The sequence below is a fragment of the Pogoniulus pusillus genome, chromosome 17, assembly GCF_015220805.1.
Source record: "Pogoniulus pusillus isolate bPogPus1 chromosome 17, bPogPus1.pri, whole genome shotgun sequence".
In the NCBI taxonomy this organism is placed as follows: Eukaryota; Metazoa; Chordata; class Aves; order Piciformes; family Lybiidae; genus Pogoniulus; species Pogoniulus pusillus.
This window is the reverse complement of record NC_087280.1, coordinates 20,835,976-20,855,457: the sequence shown is the minus strand read 5'-3', so window position 1 is coordinate 20,855,457 and position 19,482 is coordinate 20,835,976. Positions and strand designations below refer to the sequence as shown.

Sequence of the window (19,482 nt, the reverse complement as noted above, 5' to 3'; positions counted from 1 at the left end):
AATTCCAAGGGTAGCAAGGGGTTTACTGTCATGTCTGCCTCTTGGCATCTGAGGATGGGGGAGTGAATGGAGCCGCATCCAGTTGCTGCCAGTCACTTGTGGTGTGCCCCAGGAATCAGTGCTGGGCCCAGTCCTGATTTGTATCTTCACTGATGATTTGGATGAGGGGGTGCAGTCCAGCATCACTAAGTTTGCAGGTGACACCAAGTTGGGAGCATGTGTGGATCTGTTAAAGGGTAGGAATGTTCTGCAGAGGGAGCTGGGCAGGTGGGCACAGTCCAAGTGCCAGGTTGGCATTTTGGCCACAACAACCCCATGGAGGGGGGGACAGTGGCTGGAGAGCATCCAGGCAGAGAGAGACCTGGAGGTACTGTTTGACAACTGAACATGAGCCAGCATGTGGCTGAGGTGGCCAAGAAGGCCAATGGCACCCTGGCCTGGATCAGGAATGGTGTGGCCAGCAGGACCAGGGAGGTCATTCTGCTCCTGTGCTCAGCACTGGGCAGGCCACACCTTGAGTGCTGTGTCCAGTTCTGGGCCCCTCAATTCTAGAGAGATGTTGAGGTGCTGGAAGGTGTGCAGAGAAGGGCAGCAAGGCTGGGGAGGGGCCTGGAGCACAGCCCTGTGAGGAGAGGCTGAGGGAGCTGGGGGTGTTTAGCCAAGAGAAGAGGAGGCTCAGGGCAGACCTCATTGCTGTCTACAGCTACCTGAAGGGAGGCTGTAGCCAGGTGGGGTTGGGCTCTTCTGCCAGGCACCCAGTGACAGAACAAGCAAACACAGTCTCAAGCTGTGCCAGGGCAGGTTTAGGGTGGACATTAGGAAGAAATTCTTCACAGCAAGAGTGATTGGCATTGGAGTGGGCTGCCCAGGGAGGTGGTGGAGTCATCATCCCTGGAGGTGTTTAAGAAGAGGCTGGTTGAGGCACTAAGTGCCATGGTCTAGTTAATTAGAAGACTTAGGTGATGGGCTGGACTCGGTGATCTTAGAGGTCTCTTCCAACCTGTTTAATTGTGTGATTCTGTGCTATGCCAGCACACAACAATGTGGTACCCAAGTAATGTGGTACCTTGTCTTGGCTAACAGTAGTGCCAAGGTCCTGTAGCAGTGAGCCTTCACCTTTCTGACCCAGTGTGCCTTTAAGTAGCCTCTGATCCTCTCTCCTGCACAGAGAAATAATGCAGGTTCACATCACAAAAGCAGACCTGCAGCAACATTGATCTGAGTGTCTCTGACCCTTGTTTCCACCTACCCACTCTTCCCTCTGCGTGAGCTGCTGACAAGAGAGAGTGGATGCAACGTGTGTTTTACCAGCACTTGCCTTCTCTGGGCACTGACTGGTTAAAGCACAACTTAAAGTGTCTTCTTGTTTTCTAAACTGGGCTGAATTTGGAGAGCCCAAATGTGATGTAAAAAATCAGTGTCCAGGGCTCTGCATTTTGTAGTAAGTGAATGTTTTGCTGATTTCTTGCTAGAGTATCTGCAACCACACCAATTTGCATGCCTGTGTGTGTATTAGATTGCTGGCAAAGAAATGCTGAATGCTGATAATTGTGTACTGATTTTCAAGGCTGATTTAAGTCATTTTGCTTTTTTAATTCATTCTGTGCTTCCTTTTTATTTCTGCACATGTGTAGTAATGTCCTGTAATGTTGTTGCCTAAAATAAGCAGTAAGAAATGGAAGTTGAGATGGCTTCTGTAAAAGGAAAATGACATTTTTTTTCCTTGTGGTTTTTTTTTTTCCCCTTCCCCAGTAAAAGAATAGATCTCTGTATACAGATTGTAAAACACATGACACAAAACAACTAAATGTTGCATTCACTCTGGAGCTGCTAATTTATATACAGAAAACAAGCTTGACTTGTTGGAGCCTACAAAGCTCAGAAAAGTGCTGCTCAGAAGTTCTGTACAAGAATGTTCTTGTTCTTGCAAGGCACTGAGCACTCGCCACAAGTCAGCTGGATGCTTGCTTCTGGTTTGGCTTAGGTTGAAAGGGATTAGAGATAACTACTTCAGCTTCCCTGCTATGGGCAGGCATGCCTCTCAACTAGACTCAGCTGCTTAAAGCTTCATCCAACCTGGCTTTGAACATCCCCAGAGAGGAGGTATCCACAACATCCCTGGGCAGCTTGTTCCAGAGTCTCACCACTGTCCTACCGAAGAACTTTGTCCTAAGATCCACTCTAACCCTTCTCTGCCTTAGAATCACAGAGGCATCCAGGTTGGCAAAGCCCCTCAAGCTCACCAAGTCCAACCTAGAGCCCCACTCTACAAGATTCACCTTGAACCATAGCCCTAAGCACCACATCTGAACCACCCTTAAACACATCCAGGCTGGCTGACTGCACCACCTCCCTGGGCAGCTCATTCCAGTCCCTGACCACTCTCCTCCTGAAAAACTTTTTCCTAATATCTAACCTAAATCTCCCCAGCCTGAGCTTGAGGCCATTCCCCCTTGTTCAGTTTCAAACTACCTGTGAGAAGAGCCTAGCAGCAGTCAGCTTCAACCCATTCCCTCTTGTCCCATTGCTAAGCATCTTTATGAAAAGTCCCTCTGCAGCCTTCCTGTAGGATTCCTTCAGGTACTGGAAGGCTGCTCTAAGTTCCCCCCAGAGTCTTTTCTTCTCCAGGCTCAACAACCTATCCTCAGTCTATCCTCATAGCAGAGATGTTCCAGGCCCTGGATCGTATTTGTGGCCCTCCTCTGGACCTACTCCAGCAGCTGTATCCACTTTATGCTGGGGATGCCAGAACTGGGCATAGTGTCTGAGGTGGGGTCTCACCAGAGCAGAGTGAAGGGGCAGAATCTCCTCTTTTGCCCTGCTGCTCCTCTTAATGCAGCCTAGGGTAAGATTTCCCTTCTGGGCTGCATGAGTGCACTGCTGGCTCACATTGAGCTGGGTTCTTCAGTGAAAGCCCAGCCTGAGATCCTGCAGTCAGCTTGTGTTAGATGATGTTGGACTGGATGATCTTGGAGGTCTCTTCCAGCCTGGTTAATTCTATGATTCTATGTCAAAACCTCTACCCATGAGCTCAGGAAAGGAAGAAATTGCAGGGAATTATGTCTTCACTTTAATTGCATGTAATAAGCTCACAGTGTGTCTTCTCTCTGTCCTTCACTGCTACACTTGAGCTCATGGATCCATCAGCAGCATTGGGAATCCTTGTTACTTCATAGGAACTTGTTAACCAGTAGTGTATAAAATGCTTTGGTTTTCTTTGTGTTTTGTTAGGAATCTGAGAAGAAAGGCTTAATTGACAGAATCCACATGGTCCAAGAGATCATCATTGCTGTTCAAACCATCTTAGAAGAGACAGCATCATTTGGAGAGAGGATTAAAAAGTAAGCAATTGGGTTTATTTATCTATTTCTTTCTCTTTTTTTCTTGCTTAACCATGGTTTACAATCAAGCCAAGCCAGCAGGACTAAGGTGGAGTGAATTTCTTGATCTAGAAATGACTGGAAGGTGTAGCAGGAAAGCCTGACCAGTCCTACCACCATTCTTTGTTACACAGTCCTTTACTCCAAAAATCTTTTCCAAAGCATAGAAGAGAAGCCATATACTCTGCTGATGTAGCTCTCACATTCACCCAGAGGCCACACCTTGAGTACTGTGCCCAGTTCTCAATTCAAGAGAGATGTTGAGATACTGGAAGGTGTCCAGAGAAGGGCAGCAAGACTGGGGAGGGGCCTGGAGCACAGCCCTGTGAGGAAAGGCTGAGGGAGCTGGGGGTGTGCAGCCTGCAGAAGAGGAGGCTCAGGGCAGAGCTCATTGTTGGCTACAACTACCTGAAGGGAGGTTGTAGCCAGGTGGGGTTGGGCTCTGCTGCCAGGCACACAGCAACAGAAGAGTGGGACACAGTCTCAAGCTGTGCCAGGGCAGGTCTAGGCTGGATGTTAGGAGGAAGTTCTTCCCAGAGAGAGTGATTGGCATTGGAATGGGCTGTCCAGGGAGGTGGTGGAGTCACTGTCCCTGGAGGTGTTGAAGCAAAGCCTGGATGAGACACTTAGTGCCATGGTCTGGTTAATAAGACAGGACTGGGAGGTCAGTTTGACTGGATGATCTTGGAGGTCTCTTTCAACCTGGTTGATTCTATGATTCTACTTCTAGCCTTGTCTGTCTGTGCTGGGGTAGGGAGTAATGATGCCACCAAGAGAAGATATTGCTTGAAACTGTGGGCACAGGAGTAACAGGAGGATTTTTTAGTTCCCTTCATGGAATGTAGGTAGGAATTAATAGTTGATGTTGCTTTTCCCATGCCCTCTCTGCCCTAGCCTGGTTACAGGGGTTACCAATCACTTATTTCCCTGCTCAGTGTTTTGATGCTCATCTCTCTTTATCACTTTGAGCTGTCTGCTTCCTGGTGATGCCATAAGGAAGCCCCAAGGGGGTTTTCTGGGTCTTGTGGCAGATAGGATAGTCCTGACCTTGCAAGAGAGGGAGGTGAAGTGCCTATAAAAAGAAAAACCTCACCCACAAACACACACAAGCTTGTATAACCCAATCTTTCTTGCAGCTTAATTGTCCCCCCATTGTTTTCTGTTTTGAACACAAAGTGATGGTTTGTGATCAAGGCCCTGGGACGAGGAGCTGGGTTCAAGCTAAAAATACAGCAACCGCATGTGCCTCGGTTCCGAGACGGACACCCCAGCTGGGGTGGAAGTGGCCCAAAGATATATTCCAGTCCATGAACAGGGCACTGTTCTGCCCAGCTGCATGGCAGGAAGACTCAAGAGTGCTTTAAACCCTCTTAATTCTTGTATTCATTGTGGTAACAATGATCTTAAAGAAGACACTGGGGTATTAGTGCGGCTGCCCGATGTAATTCCGGAGGAATTCCACTGCAGCTCAAACAGTACTGTGCCATTAAAAAATTGCCACCAGAGTTTCTCTCTAAGTGACAGGCTAAATTGTGCTGCAGCTTCTGTCTGTCATTCCACTGACACAGTCACAGGGAGTTTTAGGAGTTTCACTGAATTGAGCTGTTTTGCCAGGGTTTTTTTTTTCCCCCCTTTTACTTTAAGCTGCATTGATTGATAATGATGGATCCTCTCCCACCTATCTTTACTTAATATTTAATACATCTATTGAAGCTTAAAAGTAATTCTTTTAGCATCCTATTAATTTTATCTGTCAAGGGAAGTTCGTCCTGTTCTGTAGCCTGATAAGTGGTCCATGTTGAGTCTCTCATCTTCCTACTCCCCATCATCATGATGTGGTGGCAGGATTGCAGGAATCAGAGATGCTCAGATGCGTAAATCCACCCATGAGCTGATTTATACTCATGTTGTGCAGGTGTCTCAATGGTTGGTGCCTGCTGTGGAGCAGTGTCTTACAAGACCACAGGGGGACAAAGCAACTTCAGGGGTGTGTTAGCAATAGCTGCTCACCTCAAGTCATAGAACCATAGAATCAATCAGGGTTGGTCCCCTGGGATGATCCCACAAGGGATCATCTAGTGCCAACCCCCATGCCATGGGCAGGGACACCTCACACTACATCAAGCTGTCCAGTGCCTCATCCAGCCTGGCCTTAAATACCTCCTGGGATGAGGCTTCCACCACCTCCCTGGGCAACCCCTTCCAGGCTCTCACCATCCTCATGCTGAAGAGCTTCTTCCTAACATCCAGTCTGAATCTCCCCATTTCCAGCTTTCTTCCATTCAGGTAGTGACTTGACATCCTAAAAAGTCCTTCCCCAGCTTTCTTGTAGGCCCCCTTAAGATAGTGAAAGGCCACAATAAGATCATCTCAGAGCCTTCTGCTCTCCAGTCCATGGATCCAGCCTGGCCAGGTCACTCTATAGAGCCTTCCTGCCCTCCACCAGAGAACATTTCCTCCCAGTACTGTATCAGCTGCAAAATCACTGCAAGTGACTTGATCTCCTTGTTCATGTTGTTGATGAGGATGTTTAACAAACCTGGTCCCAAACCTGAGCTCTGGGGGACACCACTTCTGAGCAGCCACTAGCTGGGAGTGAAGAGTCTGAGTGAAAAGAAAGTCCTGATTTCTACAGCAGTGCTGCAAAGGTCTGAGTTGCTGTGATGCCTGAGCCTCCTGAGGGTGCTCTCCTTGGGAGGTTGCTGATGTGCAAAAGCTTGGACTGATGCTGTCCCAAGCAGCATGCCATAGCTTACTCAAGATAACCTTCTATCATGGAATGGTTTGGGTTGGAAGGGACCTCCAAAGGCCATCCAGTCCAACCCTCCTGCAAAGAGCACTGATAAGATCTCCCCTCATATTCTTCTAAAAAGCCTCAAGTCCCTCAGTCTTTTTTCATAAAATGGATGTTTCAGTTTCCTGGTCATCTTTGTAGCTGCTTGCTGTATCCTCTCAAGCAGTTCCCTGTCCCTCTTGAATTGGGAAGCCCAGACTTGGACATAATGCTTCAGATGAGGCCTCACTAGGACAGATTAGGAGGAGATATACAATGTGGTAAGGAATGTTGTAAATGTAACAGCATAAAAGCAAATGTGCCAGTCAGGAGAGGGTTCTGTAGAATGTTAATCCCTAATAGTATACAGAGAAATGGCTTTAACTGCTTAGTGCCATGGTCTGGTTGATTGGACAGCTGGGTGCTAGGTTGGACTGGATGAGTTTGGAGGTCTCTTCCAAGCTGGATGATTCTATGAATCTGTGATTCTATGCTCTTTAACTCTTTATCAGCAGTCATGATTAATCCATTCCAAGCTACTGATAGGATTGAGTCTGGCTACCTGCCCCATTACAGTCGTGCACTGACACACATTCCCTGTCACCTCCACTGTCACCCAGTGGAGCCAGCTCAGATGGCTTGCACCTGTGGTTTGGCCTTGTCCCCAGATCAGATAATCTGCCCATGAATAATGGAGAGCTGACTGGTGAGCAGAGGTATAACACATGTGACATGTATAAGAAGAAATAAAACCAACTTGCTACATGCCTAACAACTCTCCTGGGCTCCCCAGAGGCTACCTTCTCTTTTCTTATCGTGATACCTTCCTTTTAGCTAACTCCCTTAATCCATTGCAGCATCCAGATACAGGAATTTGCTTCTCCACCCTCCAAACGTCTGCCATTTACAGTGCATTTGAATGCAGCAGCACTGCAAAGAGGTCATTATTATTGGATAGCAGAGTACAGGCAGTCTCCAAAAGCAGAGCCATTGAGAAAGATTATTGCTTTTCTTTACAGCACATTCAACTGGACGGTGCCTTTCCTCTCTGTCCTGGCCTGCTTGGTCCTGGCAGCAGCAACAGTCGTTTTGTATTTCATACCACTGAGGTACATTGTTTTAATCTGGGGTAAGTGCTCCACTGTGTCTCATTTGCATGTGATAAATACAATGGATGCCTACAGGATGAAAGCAAACAAGCTTTAAGCGACCAGTTACATAGTGCTGTTGCTTTGAGGTGAATAAATATGCTAGGAAGTTTCTTAAATTGCCATTTTCCCCTCCCCTGGCTGTTCAGGTGATCTGCTTTTCATAGGGTTTTTGGTAAGTCTCCAGCAGCACCACAAGAAGAGCATTAGCTTAGATAAGCTACTTTCAAACTTATCATGTAGGAGACTAATTAGCATCCTGGTTCTGGAGCCCTCTATTTGGGAAATGATAAAGAATGGACAAGATATGTTTGAAAAGCTGGACTGTAAAGGCCTGGAACCTTTTGGGTTTTAACTCCCCTGCCATCAGGAGGAGCAGTGGCTTTAACATGAACTTTCCTGTTGGTATTATGAAGAAGATGATCTTCAACAAAAAGAGACTGAAGTATTCCAGTTGCTGAAGACTTTCTTCATCTCAGAATGGCCTTCTATCTCAGAGTGATGGTTTCTGTATTAGAGTGATAGTTTCTATGTCAGAGTGATAGTGGTACAAAGGCTAAGAACATGGTGTACCAAACTACCAAAGCTCAGCCCCAGTGTGGCCTCTGGGCTGCAGGGAACCCCCACATCACCTGCCCAAGGCTGAGCCATCTGCTGCTGCCTTGGTTCTCTTGAATACAGCAAATGGAAGGAAGGAGGAGGTAGCAGTACAAAAAGGACACAAAAATAAATGAAATAAAGGATTACATCAAAAAAGGAAAGGGCAGAAGGGAAGGAGAGAAATTGCTAGGAGTAAAAAGTTCAGTAACGAAATATTGCTGTTCTTGTATGGAAGACATGGCGAGTACATGAAAACTATACATCCAGTCAACATCATCTAGACTGACAGGGCCTTCAAATATGATACATGTTAAACAACTACCCTGTGGCAAGGCCTCAAAAGACCTTATGGTATTTTCTGGGGTTTAAAAATCAGGTACACAGAAAACAGTGTTGGCATTTTGCTACGAGCGCACGGCGCAGAAGCTGCATCTCGGATGTGAAGCAGTTACATTTCAGAGAGGAAAAGGCTGGAGCAGCCATCATGTTTGAAATCATTTTCAGGGAAACTGCTATGAGATTTTTGGACAGGGGCATGATGGAGTTGAATGCTGTGCTATGATCCTCAGGGGCGACCAGCATGTGATTGTTTTTTGCTATCCTTTAAAGCAGACCACCTGATTGGTTTTTTGCCTTTGCCTAATGATCCTTTGCTCTTCTACCACATCTTTATGTAGACACACTGCTAGCTGCTGTTCTTCAGTGGGGAGGTGGTGGCAGTTGGGTATTAAGTGGCTGCACTGGCACAAGGGTACAGTTGGGAAGGGTGCTCAGGTCTCTTGCTTTCCATGCGATACAGATGGTGCTGGCTAAGGGCTGCTTATCACTCCCTTTCCTCAAAGGGAGCAGAGGACCTCCGCAGTGATAGAAATGTGTCCAGTTCTGGGCACCTCAATTCAAGAGAGATGTTGAGGTGCTGGAGCACGTCCAGAGAAGGGCAACAAAGCTGGTGAAGGGCCTGGAACACAAACCCTATGAGGAGAGGCTGAGGGAGCTGGGGGTGTGCAGCCTGCAGAAGAGGAGGCTCAGGGCAGAGCTCATTGCTGTCTACAACTACCTAAAGGGAGGTTGTAGCCAGGTGGGGGGTGGCCTCTTCTCCCAGGCAACCAGCAAAAGAACAAGGGGACACAGTCTCAAGTTGTGCCGGGGTAGGTATAGGTTAGATGTTAGGAGGAAGTTCTTCACAGAGAGAGTGATTTCCTATTGGAATGGGCTGCCCAGGGAGGTGGTGGAGGCACCATCCCTGGAGGTCTTCAAGAAGGGACTGGATGAGGCACTTAGTGCCATGGTCTAGTTGACTGTATAGGGCTGGGTGATAGGTTGGACTGGATGATCTTGGAGGTCTCTTCCAACCTAGTTGATTCTATGGTTCTATGAAATGCTGCAATCTTTTGTCCAGACTATGAACTAGCACTGACAGCTGAAGCATAGCTCAGTCCATGGAGATGAGGAATGCTGTTGCTGCAGCTAATAAGCCAAATTATTCACTCTAAGATCAAAATAAAGTAAACCTTGTGATAAGTTTTTACAGCTTCCCACAGCATCGTAATATGACCAACTTGTCAAATGTGGTTCTGCAGAGATGATAAGCCGTGAGACACGATGGGGAAGGGAAGCTTTCATTTTTCAGAAGAAATGGAAGGGAAAAAACCCTTTATCCTGTCCAATTATTTTCAGAGCCCTCCATTTCCCTTGGCAAGAGGAGGCAGAATGCCTTTGGTCACATAGGACAGCAGACTGAACGGCAGTCTCGGCTGCGGATTTGTGCCTTCTCCCCACCATATCCCCCAGAGTGAATGTGTGCAGCAATCTCTTTTGCCACATTGTTGGTGACAGATGATCCCCAAAGTAGGGAAAAAACCTTTAGAAACCACCTTCTCTATTTCCTCCAGGAGGCACTCGTGAAGGATTCCACATGACAGGGAACATGTGCATGGCTTTAAGTCGGAGGCACTGCTTTCACGCCAATTTTTACTTGTGAATTCCTCTTCCCATCCTCGTCTTGGCTGAACAATTTAGGGTGGAGGGAATAGAAAAGCGTTGCATTGTTTTCTTTTTGTCCTGTTTTCTAGGCATAAATAAATTTACTAAGAAGCTTAGAAATCCCTATGCCATCGACAATAATGAGCTGCTAGATTTCCTCTCCAGGGTACCATCTGATGTTCAAAAGGTAGGTAATGAGCGGCCACCACCACCAGTGGCAGCAGGCTGGGTGCTCTGCTCGGGGAATAGGATGCCAGTAAGAAAGATAAGGAATCAGGCGAAATCCACAAAGGGAGGGGGAGAAGAGTGTTAGAAGAGATGGGAGCCCAAATCCTTTGTCAGAAGGCTAAAATGATTGCAGAAAAATTATCCTGGGAAAAAAAAAAAGAAGACTTACTTAAAAATGATCTGGAAAATCACCCAGCATGGTTAGTGAACTGTGATGGCTGTCACCTTTCTGCTCTGGTATTTGTGTAGAGGGGAGAGAAAAATAGTCTTTTTGATAGAGATAACCATCCAAAAGGCTTTACTGAATTCTCCCTTTTCTCAAGATGAGGGGGAGGGGACATTATTTCTGCTTGCCCTGTGTTTTGTTGGGGTTTTTTTTAATCAGCTGTCCCTCCAAATTCTTTTCTTGCCACCCACCTTCAGCTTCAGACCTCCCTTGGACAACTCTTTGCTCCTCTTTTTCTTGAAACAAAGCCTTGAGCTGTGTACAAAATACCCTGTGGTTGATCAGACTTATCTTCAACCATTATGGAATGATAACTTTTAATCTAACCAGCATCTCTCTTCTCTCAATTTCAGTCAGGTCTTGTCTCTTCTCCTATTTCTTTTCACCAGCAACACTGTCTTCAGTAATCTTGCCTGTCTTCCTGCAAGTTATTTCAACAATCAGTCCTTTAGAGTGTCAAGATCTGTTTATTTCTCTTGGAGAAAGGAAAGTAGTCTTGCTGAGTAACAAAGCCACACAACATAATGGATTCTTTCTTTTGTTTTAATCAGCTGGAATCTGTGTCCTCAGGGCCTGATCCTGATGCCCTGGATCCCACTGTCATTGTACCTTCCCCTGTGTATCATGGCACTTTCACAGGGAGGTGCTGCTCACTGTGAAGGAGAGGATCTCAGTCTCGCCTAGAGTGGTTTTGCTCTGTTGGAGACAGAAGAATAATTGCCCACATGCAGTGTTGAGGCATCTGGTAGAAACAAGGCTGGGGAAGGCTTCTGGTGACCTTGCTTGCAAGAGGCCACCAGATTGGTTAGTGGCAGCACTAATAACTTGAGAGAAATCTCACCATAGACTGGTGGAAAGAAAAAATGCCAAGCAGAAATGATCCTGGAGAGATTAAACTTTTGCCATTGCTCTTGCAGAGCACTCTGGATGTGCAGTGATGGTTTGCATATGCCCTTTTACTGTTTAGGTTTAAAGATAAGCTGCTTTCCTATTTATATTTTATTTAACATTTACATTTATAACATTTCCTTAAGTGGTTTCTATCATTTGGAGATGCTTTGAGCTCTCCAAGGGAAATGATAAGCACTTTCTAGAGGAGGAATTATAAAAGTTTCTACCATGGGACAAGCCCTTGCAGTCTTCCACTAGTGCTAGAAATAGTGAGCCTGTGTGAAAGCCACATGCTCTAGAGAAAAGACACCCATGGCAGCTCCAAAGCCCCTCTGCTTTGTTTTATGTGCTGGCAGTGCAGTATCATTGTACTGTGTTGCTGCAGCAAGTCAGAAGTTAAACCTGTCTGTATATTAGATATTTAACCCCCCCACACATGTTGGACAAAAGACAGAGGAATGAAAAAGTTGCACCATGTTCTGGGCTTCTCAATTCAAGAGAGATGTTGAGATACTGGAATATGTCCAGAGAAGGGCAACGAAGCTGGTGAGAGGCCTGGAACACAAACCCTATGAGGAAAGGCTGAGGGAGCTGGGGGTGTGCAGCCTGGAGAAGAGGAGGCTCAGGGCAGAGCTCATTGCTGTTTACCACTACCTGAAGGGAGGCTGTAGCCAGGTGGGGTTGATCTCTCCTGCCAGGCAAGCAGCAACAGAACAAGGGGACACAGTCTCAAGCTGTGCCAGGGGAGGTCTAGGCTGGATGTTAGGAGGAAGTTGTTGGCAGAGAGAGTGATTGGCATTGGAATGGGCTGCCCAGGGAGGTGGTGGAGTTGTCGTCCCTAGAGGTGTTCAAGAAAAGCCTGGACGAGGCACTTAGTGCCATGGTCTGGTTGATTGGCTAGGGCTGGGTGCTAGGTTGGACTGGCTGAGCTTGGAGGTCTCTTTCAACCTGGTTGATTCTATGATTTCAGTAGCGCAGCAGACCATTTAGAGGTTACACTGTCCTTGTCAGCTTAACCATTATATTGCATATAAATTTGCTTTAAAAGGTGGAGGCAGCTTTGTCTGGGTCCCTGTTTGGGAACAATTAAATGTGTCAGCATCCCAAGCTCTTTGCACAGTTGTAACAACTGAACTGTCCTCTCCCTCCATATTGGGATCCACTTGAGTGGAAGCTCTTGAGAGATGTTTATTAAACTTACAGGTTAATGCCAGAAGGATAAGAAAAACAGCTCCCAAAGCAGAGCAAGCCCCAAAGATCTAGCCTGCCTTGCTGAAATCAGGTAGAACCCCATGTACCTCATTAGAAAAACCTGCTTTTAATGTTTTTGTTTCAAGAAATGATGCATGACTTCTCAAATCCTTCCTGCAATTAATCCCCCATGTTCCTGTGTTTAGAAAATGATTCATTACTTTTGAACCTTCCTTGGTTTCCCTTGCTTTGTCCTTGGGGAGCCATTAGCACACACTGTAGTGAGCTAGAGTTACCTAACTGCAAACGTCATGTCTGTTTGTTTTTACAGGTGCAGCATGCTGAATTGAAACCATACAGCAGCTCCAGCCCCATTAGGAGGAAGCGGAGCGCGCTATAGGATGCAGCAGGATCTTGGAGTGCAGCATCTCCCTCCGTGTGCACATCAGCTTCTGCCCTCCCCTTCTTGCTTCAGAACAGCACTATAGTTACTGCCACAGACTTTTTGATCTGGAAGATGCAGTGTTGTTTATTTTTGCTGAACACCTCTCTTGGGTTGTCCTTTTTGGGTTGTCTCTCCCCACGGAGTTGTAACCCCTCCCAAAAAAAAACCAGAGCAAGGTGGGATGTAAGAACTAGTTTGTGGGGTGAGGAGGAGAGGGGAGGTGCAGCTGCACCTTTTTCCCTTCCCTTTGATTGCAGAGGCAAGGCTGGATGTGGCAGCACTCCCTGGTTTATGTAGGGAGAGATAATTCCACTTGGTGTAGCAGATCAACTGAGCTGATGCGAAGAGATGCTCTGAACCAGTTTTTAACATATCCACCAGATTTACATTAAGATAGGAGAGCTATTCTTTTCTGAGCTAAATCACTGTGCCTAGAAAGGTTTAAGCTCTGAATTAACAAGCCTTTGATACCCATCTTCTGTTCAAGCAGTGTACATTTGAGAAAGTTTTTTATCATAATTAGCAGAAAGAGCTGCAAGCTCCAGCAGTATCTCAATATTTCATCCAGCACTTGTGAGTTTTTCTTTTCCCTTCTTTTTTTTTCCTCTCACTTTTATTCTTTTCCCTTACTTTTTTTTTTTTTAAGCCCACCCTGTGGTTAACTCTTTGAATACTGGAATCATCAAAGATCCATTGCTGGCAATGGATGCATGAGAACCTTCTGCCGTGAAAGGATTAAGAGATTGTGGAAAAGCCTAAGTCACTGACCTGAAAAGACTCTGTTGACTTGCCTTTTATAATTCCATCTCATCAGATATTTTCAGCATAGCTGTTGTTTTCCTGTCTAAAGCCAGAGGGGTCAGCACTACAGCTCCAAGAGGGAAAAAAAAACCACTTTATAGCCTTAAAGAAACAAGTGACTCTGCAGAGAGCATGGTGCCTAAAGATGTGGCTGTGCAAGGGCCTGGAGGCTTTGGTCCACCACTGATGTCTTGTTGGAGTCTTTCTTGGTGGTTCACAAGGAGAGGGTCATAAAATGCAGTCCTAGAGAAACTGAGCAATGAAGAGACAGAGGAAAGGAGCCCCATTTTCTGTTCTGAGGAGAACATAATTGCTTGCTTGCCAATCTTTGAGCTAATGTACTTTTGCTTAATACAATTCAGATAACCAGCATTATTGATGTCATGTGGGGAAACTGAAAGAAGCATATGTGAACCTGCTTAGTTTTGGTGTGAGCGTGGCCCTCTAGGTGCTGTAGGCTCTTGTGGGAGTGACTTGTCACCACCATATGTCATTGGTAGCATGAGAGATGGAGCTGCTTCTTGTGGAGCCCCACGAAAGGCCACAAAGATGCTCAGAGGGCTGGAGCAGCTCTCCTGTGAGGACAGGCTGCAAGAGTTGGGGCTCTTCAGCCTGGAGAAGAGAAGGCATCAAGGAGACCTTGGAGTGGCCTTCTAGTATCTGAAGGGGACCTACAGGAGGGCTAGGGAGGGACTATTGACAAGGTCTTGTATTGACAGGACAAAGAGTAGTTGGTTTAAACTGGCAAAGGGGAGATTTAAACTGGATGTTAGGAAGAAGCTCTTTGCAGTGAAGGTGGTGAAACACTGGAGCAGGTTGCCCAGGGAGGTTGTGGCTGCTCCCTCCTGGAGATGTTCAGTACCAGATTGGATGAGGCCCTGAGTGACCTGTTCTAGTGGGAGGTGTCCCTGCCTATGGCAGGGGTTTGGAACTGGATGAGCTTTGAGGTCCCTTCTGACTTAAACCATTCTATGATTCCTTGTCAGGAATTGCCACCAAGCATCCTCTGGGCTAGTTCACTGTGCAAACCACTCCCTGAGAGACAGGTCTCTTTCTGACAAACAGAAGGCTTTGGAAGTCATACAATTAAGGGCATGCTGCATAAAAGCTGGCTTAAGGATCAGTGATCCACATGGGTTTGGCTCTGTGGTTCAGTAATGCAGCCTTGTGGGCCTGTTGCCTAAGTCTGAAGTAGGTAAGTGAACACCAGAGTGTCTCCTAGTGGATTACCAGCCAGATTCAGTGCTCAGGGTTTGTTTTTTTTTTAGGGCCAACCAGAGCCTGGGCTGCAGCAGGAGAAGTGTGGCCTGCAGGTTCAGGGAGGTGATTCTCCCCCTTTACTCCGCTCTGCTGAGACCCCATCTGGAGTAGTGCATCCAGTTCCGGAGCCCCCATTACAAGAGGGCTGTGGAGATGCTGGAGTGTGTCCAGAGCAGGGCCAGGAGGATGCTCAGAGGGCTGCAGCAGCTCTGCTGTGAGCACAGACTGAAAGAGTTGGGGCTGTGCAGGCTGCAGAAGAGGAGGCTCCCAGGTGACCTTCTTGTGGCCTTCCAGCATCTGCAGGGGGCTACAAAAGAGCTGGGGAGGCACTTTTTAGGCTATCAGGGAGTGACAGGACTGGGGGGAATGGAGCAAAACTGGAGGTGGGGAGATTCAGTGGAGGTGAGGAGGAAGTTGTTGAGCATGAGAGTGGTGAGAGGCTGGAATGGGTTGCCCAGGGAGGTGGTTGAGGCCCCATTGCTGGAGGTGCTTAAGGCCAGGCTGGATGAGGCTCTGAGCAGCCTGCTCCTAGGGTAGGGTGTCCCTGGGCATGGCATGGGGCTTGGAAGTGGCTGATCCTTGTGCTCCCTTCCAACCTTGGCTGATTCCATGATTCTAAGTTTATGTTTTCAAAGTCACAAGCCCTGCTGTGCCTTTGAATAAAGGGAGGCACATTTCCATAGACTTGATTGGATAAAGAATGTGTTTTGCTTATGCAAAGCTGTGTGTAGCTGCAAATGGAAAGATAGGGAAGAAAGATTATCCTGGTTTAAAAAGCCACAGCAATGTCTCTTTGTGTGCATGTGTGCTCGCCTGGCCCTGCCTGCACAGAGCTGGGTACATGTGTAATGTATTTCTAGGTGAGTTTGGGAAGGGGGGGAAGTGGAGGACTATACAGATCTGAAAATGGAGGAATACACAGATTTGAAACCCTTGACAATGTGTCTGCAGAATGCCAAAGATTCTAAAGCTTATCATCTTGTGTCTGTTCTTCTTCATTTTGCATCTTTCCCGGCACGTCTCTCTGGCTGAGCCAGATCTCTGCATGATTTGATTTACTTCAAGTTAATGAAGCTGGTTGGAAAGAGCCTTGTAGGAATTACAAAACCTCCAGTAAATCTCCTTCTTGTGCATACAATAGAGATGTCCCTGGACCCCTTTTGTTAAACCAGTTTCTCAATCTTCTGCGTACACAATGCCTCATTGTCTCACTTCAAAGTATCATCTGGTTTACCATACTGTAGTCTTGTCATTTTGGAAGGACCAAAGTCAGACGTGTTTCAGCAAGGCATGTGAGATCTGATTGTTGATTTGAGTGAAAACATTCAACTGCAGGGAGGAAAAAAATAGTTTATTTATTCAGAAGTTGGGACTGATACTTTGAAGAGTTGATTTTTTTTTTTCCTTTGTCCTATAGACTTTTCCACATGGAACTGATTTCTGTTCAGGGGACAGGGTGATGTTTTGTTTGGGGTTTTTTGGGGGGGTTTGTTTCAGTTGTTTGAGGGTTTATTTTATTTTATTAGTGTAGATATGTTGGATTTCAAAATAAGTTGTATTAGATTGTTATGCTGGAGACATACCAAATGAAATGGGTTTGGATGGTCCAGTAGCTATATATGTTGTAATGAGCTCTTTGTTTTGACAAATGCTGTTTGAAATGCAATAAACATTTGAGGTCAAGCTGATGCTTTTAGTTTATCTGCACTAGGAGATGTGTTTCCTATTCTTTGCAGCATACACTCTGCTATAGTGCTTCCACTAGGAGATGTGTTTCCTATTCTTTGCAGCATACACTCTGCTACAGTGCTTGCACTAGGAGATGTGTTTCCTATTCTTTGCAGCATACACTCTGCTACAGTGCTTGCACTAGGAGATGTGTTTCCTATTCTTTGCAGCATACACTCTGCTACAGTGCTTGCACTAGGAGATGTGTTTCCTATTCTTTGCAGCATACACTCTGCTACAGTACTTGCACTAGGAGATGTGTTTCCTATTCTTTGCAGCATACACTCTGCTACAGTACTTGCACTAGGAGATGTGTTTCCTATTCTTTGCAGCATACACTCTGCTACAGTACTTGCACTAGGAGATGTGTTTCCTATTCTTTGCAGCATACACTCTGCTACAGTACTCGGTCTCTGAACAGGTAAGCAAGAACATCTCTTTTGATAGTGCAACAACCAGCACTGGAAGTTACTTGAAATGGAGACTGTGCTGCAGCAGGAGATGAGGTAAAGCCTTCCTCCACCGGCTACAACTGTTTAGTGGGATTTCCTAGGCCCTACCTAAAGGAGGGAGGGTTATGTGCATTGATTGCAGGCTGCAGCAATCAAACCCTTGAATATGATCAGAGGGCTGGAGCTGCTCTCCTATGAGGACAGATGGAGGGAGTTGGGATTGTTCAGTTTATAGAAGAGAAGGTTCAGAGGAAACCTTATTGTGGCCTCCCAGTATCTGAAGGATACCTACAAGAAAGCTGGGAAGGGACTTCTTAGCGTGTCAGGTAGTGATAGGACTGGGGGAAGGGACCAAAACTAGAAGTGAGCAGGTTCAGACTGGATGTTAGTAAGAAGTTCTTTACCATGAAGTTGATGAAATACTGGAACAGGTTGCCCAGGGAGGTGGTGGAAGTCTCATCTCTCGAACTTTTTAAGGCTAGGCTCTGGGCAACCTGATCTAGTGGAAAGTGTCCCTGCCCATGGCAGGAGGGTTGGAACTGGATGATGCTTGAGGTCCCTTCCAACCCTGACCAGTGCTGTGATTTGAGTTTTCAAAGCAAGAATATTAGCTGATGCCTATCTCCTGATGCTTTGCCCACGTAAATTAACAAGTCTTTTATTGCTAATCTATTCAGTGTATAGCATGGAAATATTAAACTTACCTTTTTAAATCTAAATTAGTCATTTCAGGACAACAATATGTTGTTGAAACTATCTGGGACCATAAAGAAATTTAACTCTGGGTCTTCTGGATGACTGTGGATAGCAGAATATGACTGAACATGTCCCTGAACTGTACAGTGTGTAAATAAGTGGATGTGACACATGTGTGCAAATGCAATATGTGCTCATGTTTGCCCAAACAGAAGCTGCTGCTGAAGGTTGGTTTCTTGAATAATGATGAATAGCACTGAGGACTCTGCTCTCCTATGGATCACTGTCAGTAGAACTCAAGTCACTGAAATGCAGCTTGTGGAAAGCAAACAAACAACTGAATAAAGCAGAGTCGGTAGGTGGAAAAGTCAAGCACCTTTCCCTTTTGTCTGCTTGCAAAGCTCTGATTTGAACCTTCAGCTGTAGCTGTTCCTCCCTCTTCTTCCCCCCTCGATGCTTTCCCAAGCCACCCATGAAGAGGTGGAGAGCTCAAACTCTGCGCTGTGGATTTGGGACTCCCACCAGAGAGCACTGTCCAGCAGACCAGCACCCTGCTGCACCCCCTTGGCCTGGGAAAGTGTACCCTGGAAATCAGGCTGGCTACTGGTAAGAGTGCTAACAGCTCCCTGAATTAGGCAGCCTCACATGAAAACTGAGACTTGCCCCTTTCATTTCATGTGCTCTATGTGGGGCTACAAATTGCTTCACTTGGTAATTTGGAGGACCTGATCCTGCAGGCATTACCACAAAGTAGACCTGGAGTTCTTTCCCCATCAGACTGGCAGGTTCCCACCAGGAAGGAATTTGGTGGCTCTGATGTGTGAAAGGAAAGAAAAATGGACAAAATACATTCTAATCAAACTTTAACCTTTAGATTCTTCATCCTTTAAACTAAGCTGATAGACTGTTTGGGAAATGTTAGCTTTGACTGTAGAGGCTGTGGCATAGTGTTAGAAGTGAATCCTGTTCTGACTTAATATTGTATGTGTGTTTTATCTGTAAAGCTACATGTGTCAAGGCCTTGGTGCTTCTACCCCTTCAAATCACACAGGGACACGATAAGGATGTCTGCTCTTTAGCATCCTGTAAGTTAGCAACTCAGAAGGGAAGCTGAGATACTACAAATGATTGTTAGTCTGCTGTATTGCAGATGGAGTGGTTTTAATCATTCTCAAATTGGGGGAAGTTAAAGTTGGATGAAATTCCATCATTTTTGGGACAAAACATCTGCCTGACACTTTATCAGTGGGAAAGACCCTCAGCAGCAACAGTGATTACACAGTTCAGAGAATGTGGGAGCAGAGAATATGTTTATGATTAATGTAAATATTCACAAGCATTTAGGAGCAATGTGGGAGTGAAAAAGCAGCCTCTTGAGATGATAGCAGTTTTAATCTGCTTTTCTCTGCTGGGCTTTGACTCAAACCAGCGCAGCATTGCAAGAGAATTTAGAAGGTGGTTTTGTTTTGAATCCAAGAGGTGCTCTCCTGACATGAATCTGAGCACGGGGAAGCAGGAGGTGGCACTCGGGTCTGGGTGTGCTTGCAGCAGCAGCACCTGGGCGGGCATGGGTTCAAGTTCTCAGTGTGGCTTTAACCCCAGGGCTGGTGCTGCTTGTTAAATTTTACGTGAGGGAACGTTGCCAGTCGGTTCCTGCCTGTTGGGTTGAACACCTGCAAT

At 46.2% G+C, this 19,482-nt stretch overlaps 1 protein-coding gene across 4 annotated transcripts in view; it reads left to right on the top strand.

Annotated features, from left to right (window-relative positions):
* MCTP2 (multiple C2 and transmembrane domain containing 2) overlaps positions 1–14,038 on the top strand; it is a 159,501-nt gene extending 145,463 nt beyond the window's left edge. For all 4 annotated transcript variants that reach the window (XM_064158037.1, XM_064158035.1, XM_064158036.1 and 1 more), the window contains 4 exons: positions 3,232–3,341; positions 7,173–7,282; positions 9,974–10,071; positions 12,752–14,038. In XM_064158037.1, coding sequence (XP_064014107.1) covers positions 3,232–3,341; positions 7,173–7,282; positions 9,974–10,071; positions 12,752–12,820 — 387 coding nt within the window. In that variant the 3' untranslated portion in view covers positions 12,821–14,038. The remainder of the gene's footprint in view (positions 1–3,231; positions 3,342–7,172; positions 7,283–9,973; positions 10,072–12,751) is intronic.
* The last annotated feature ends 5,444 nt before the right edge of the window (positions 14,039–19,482 follow it).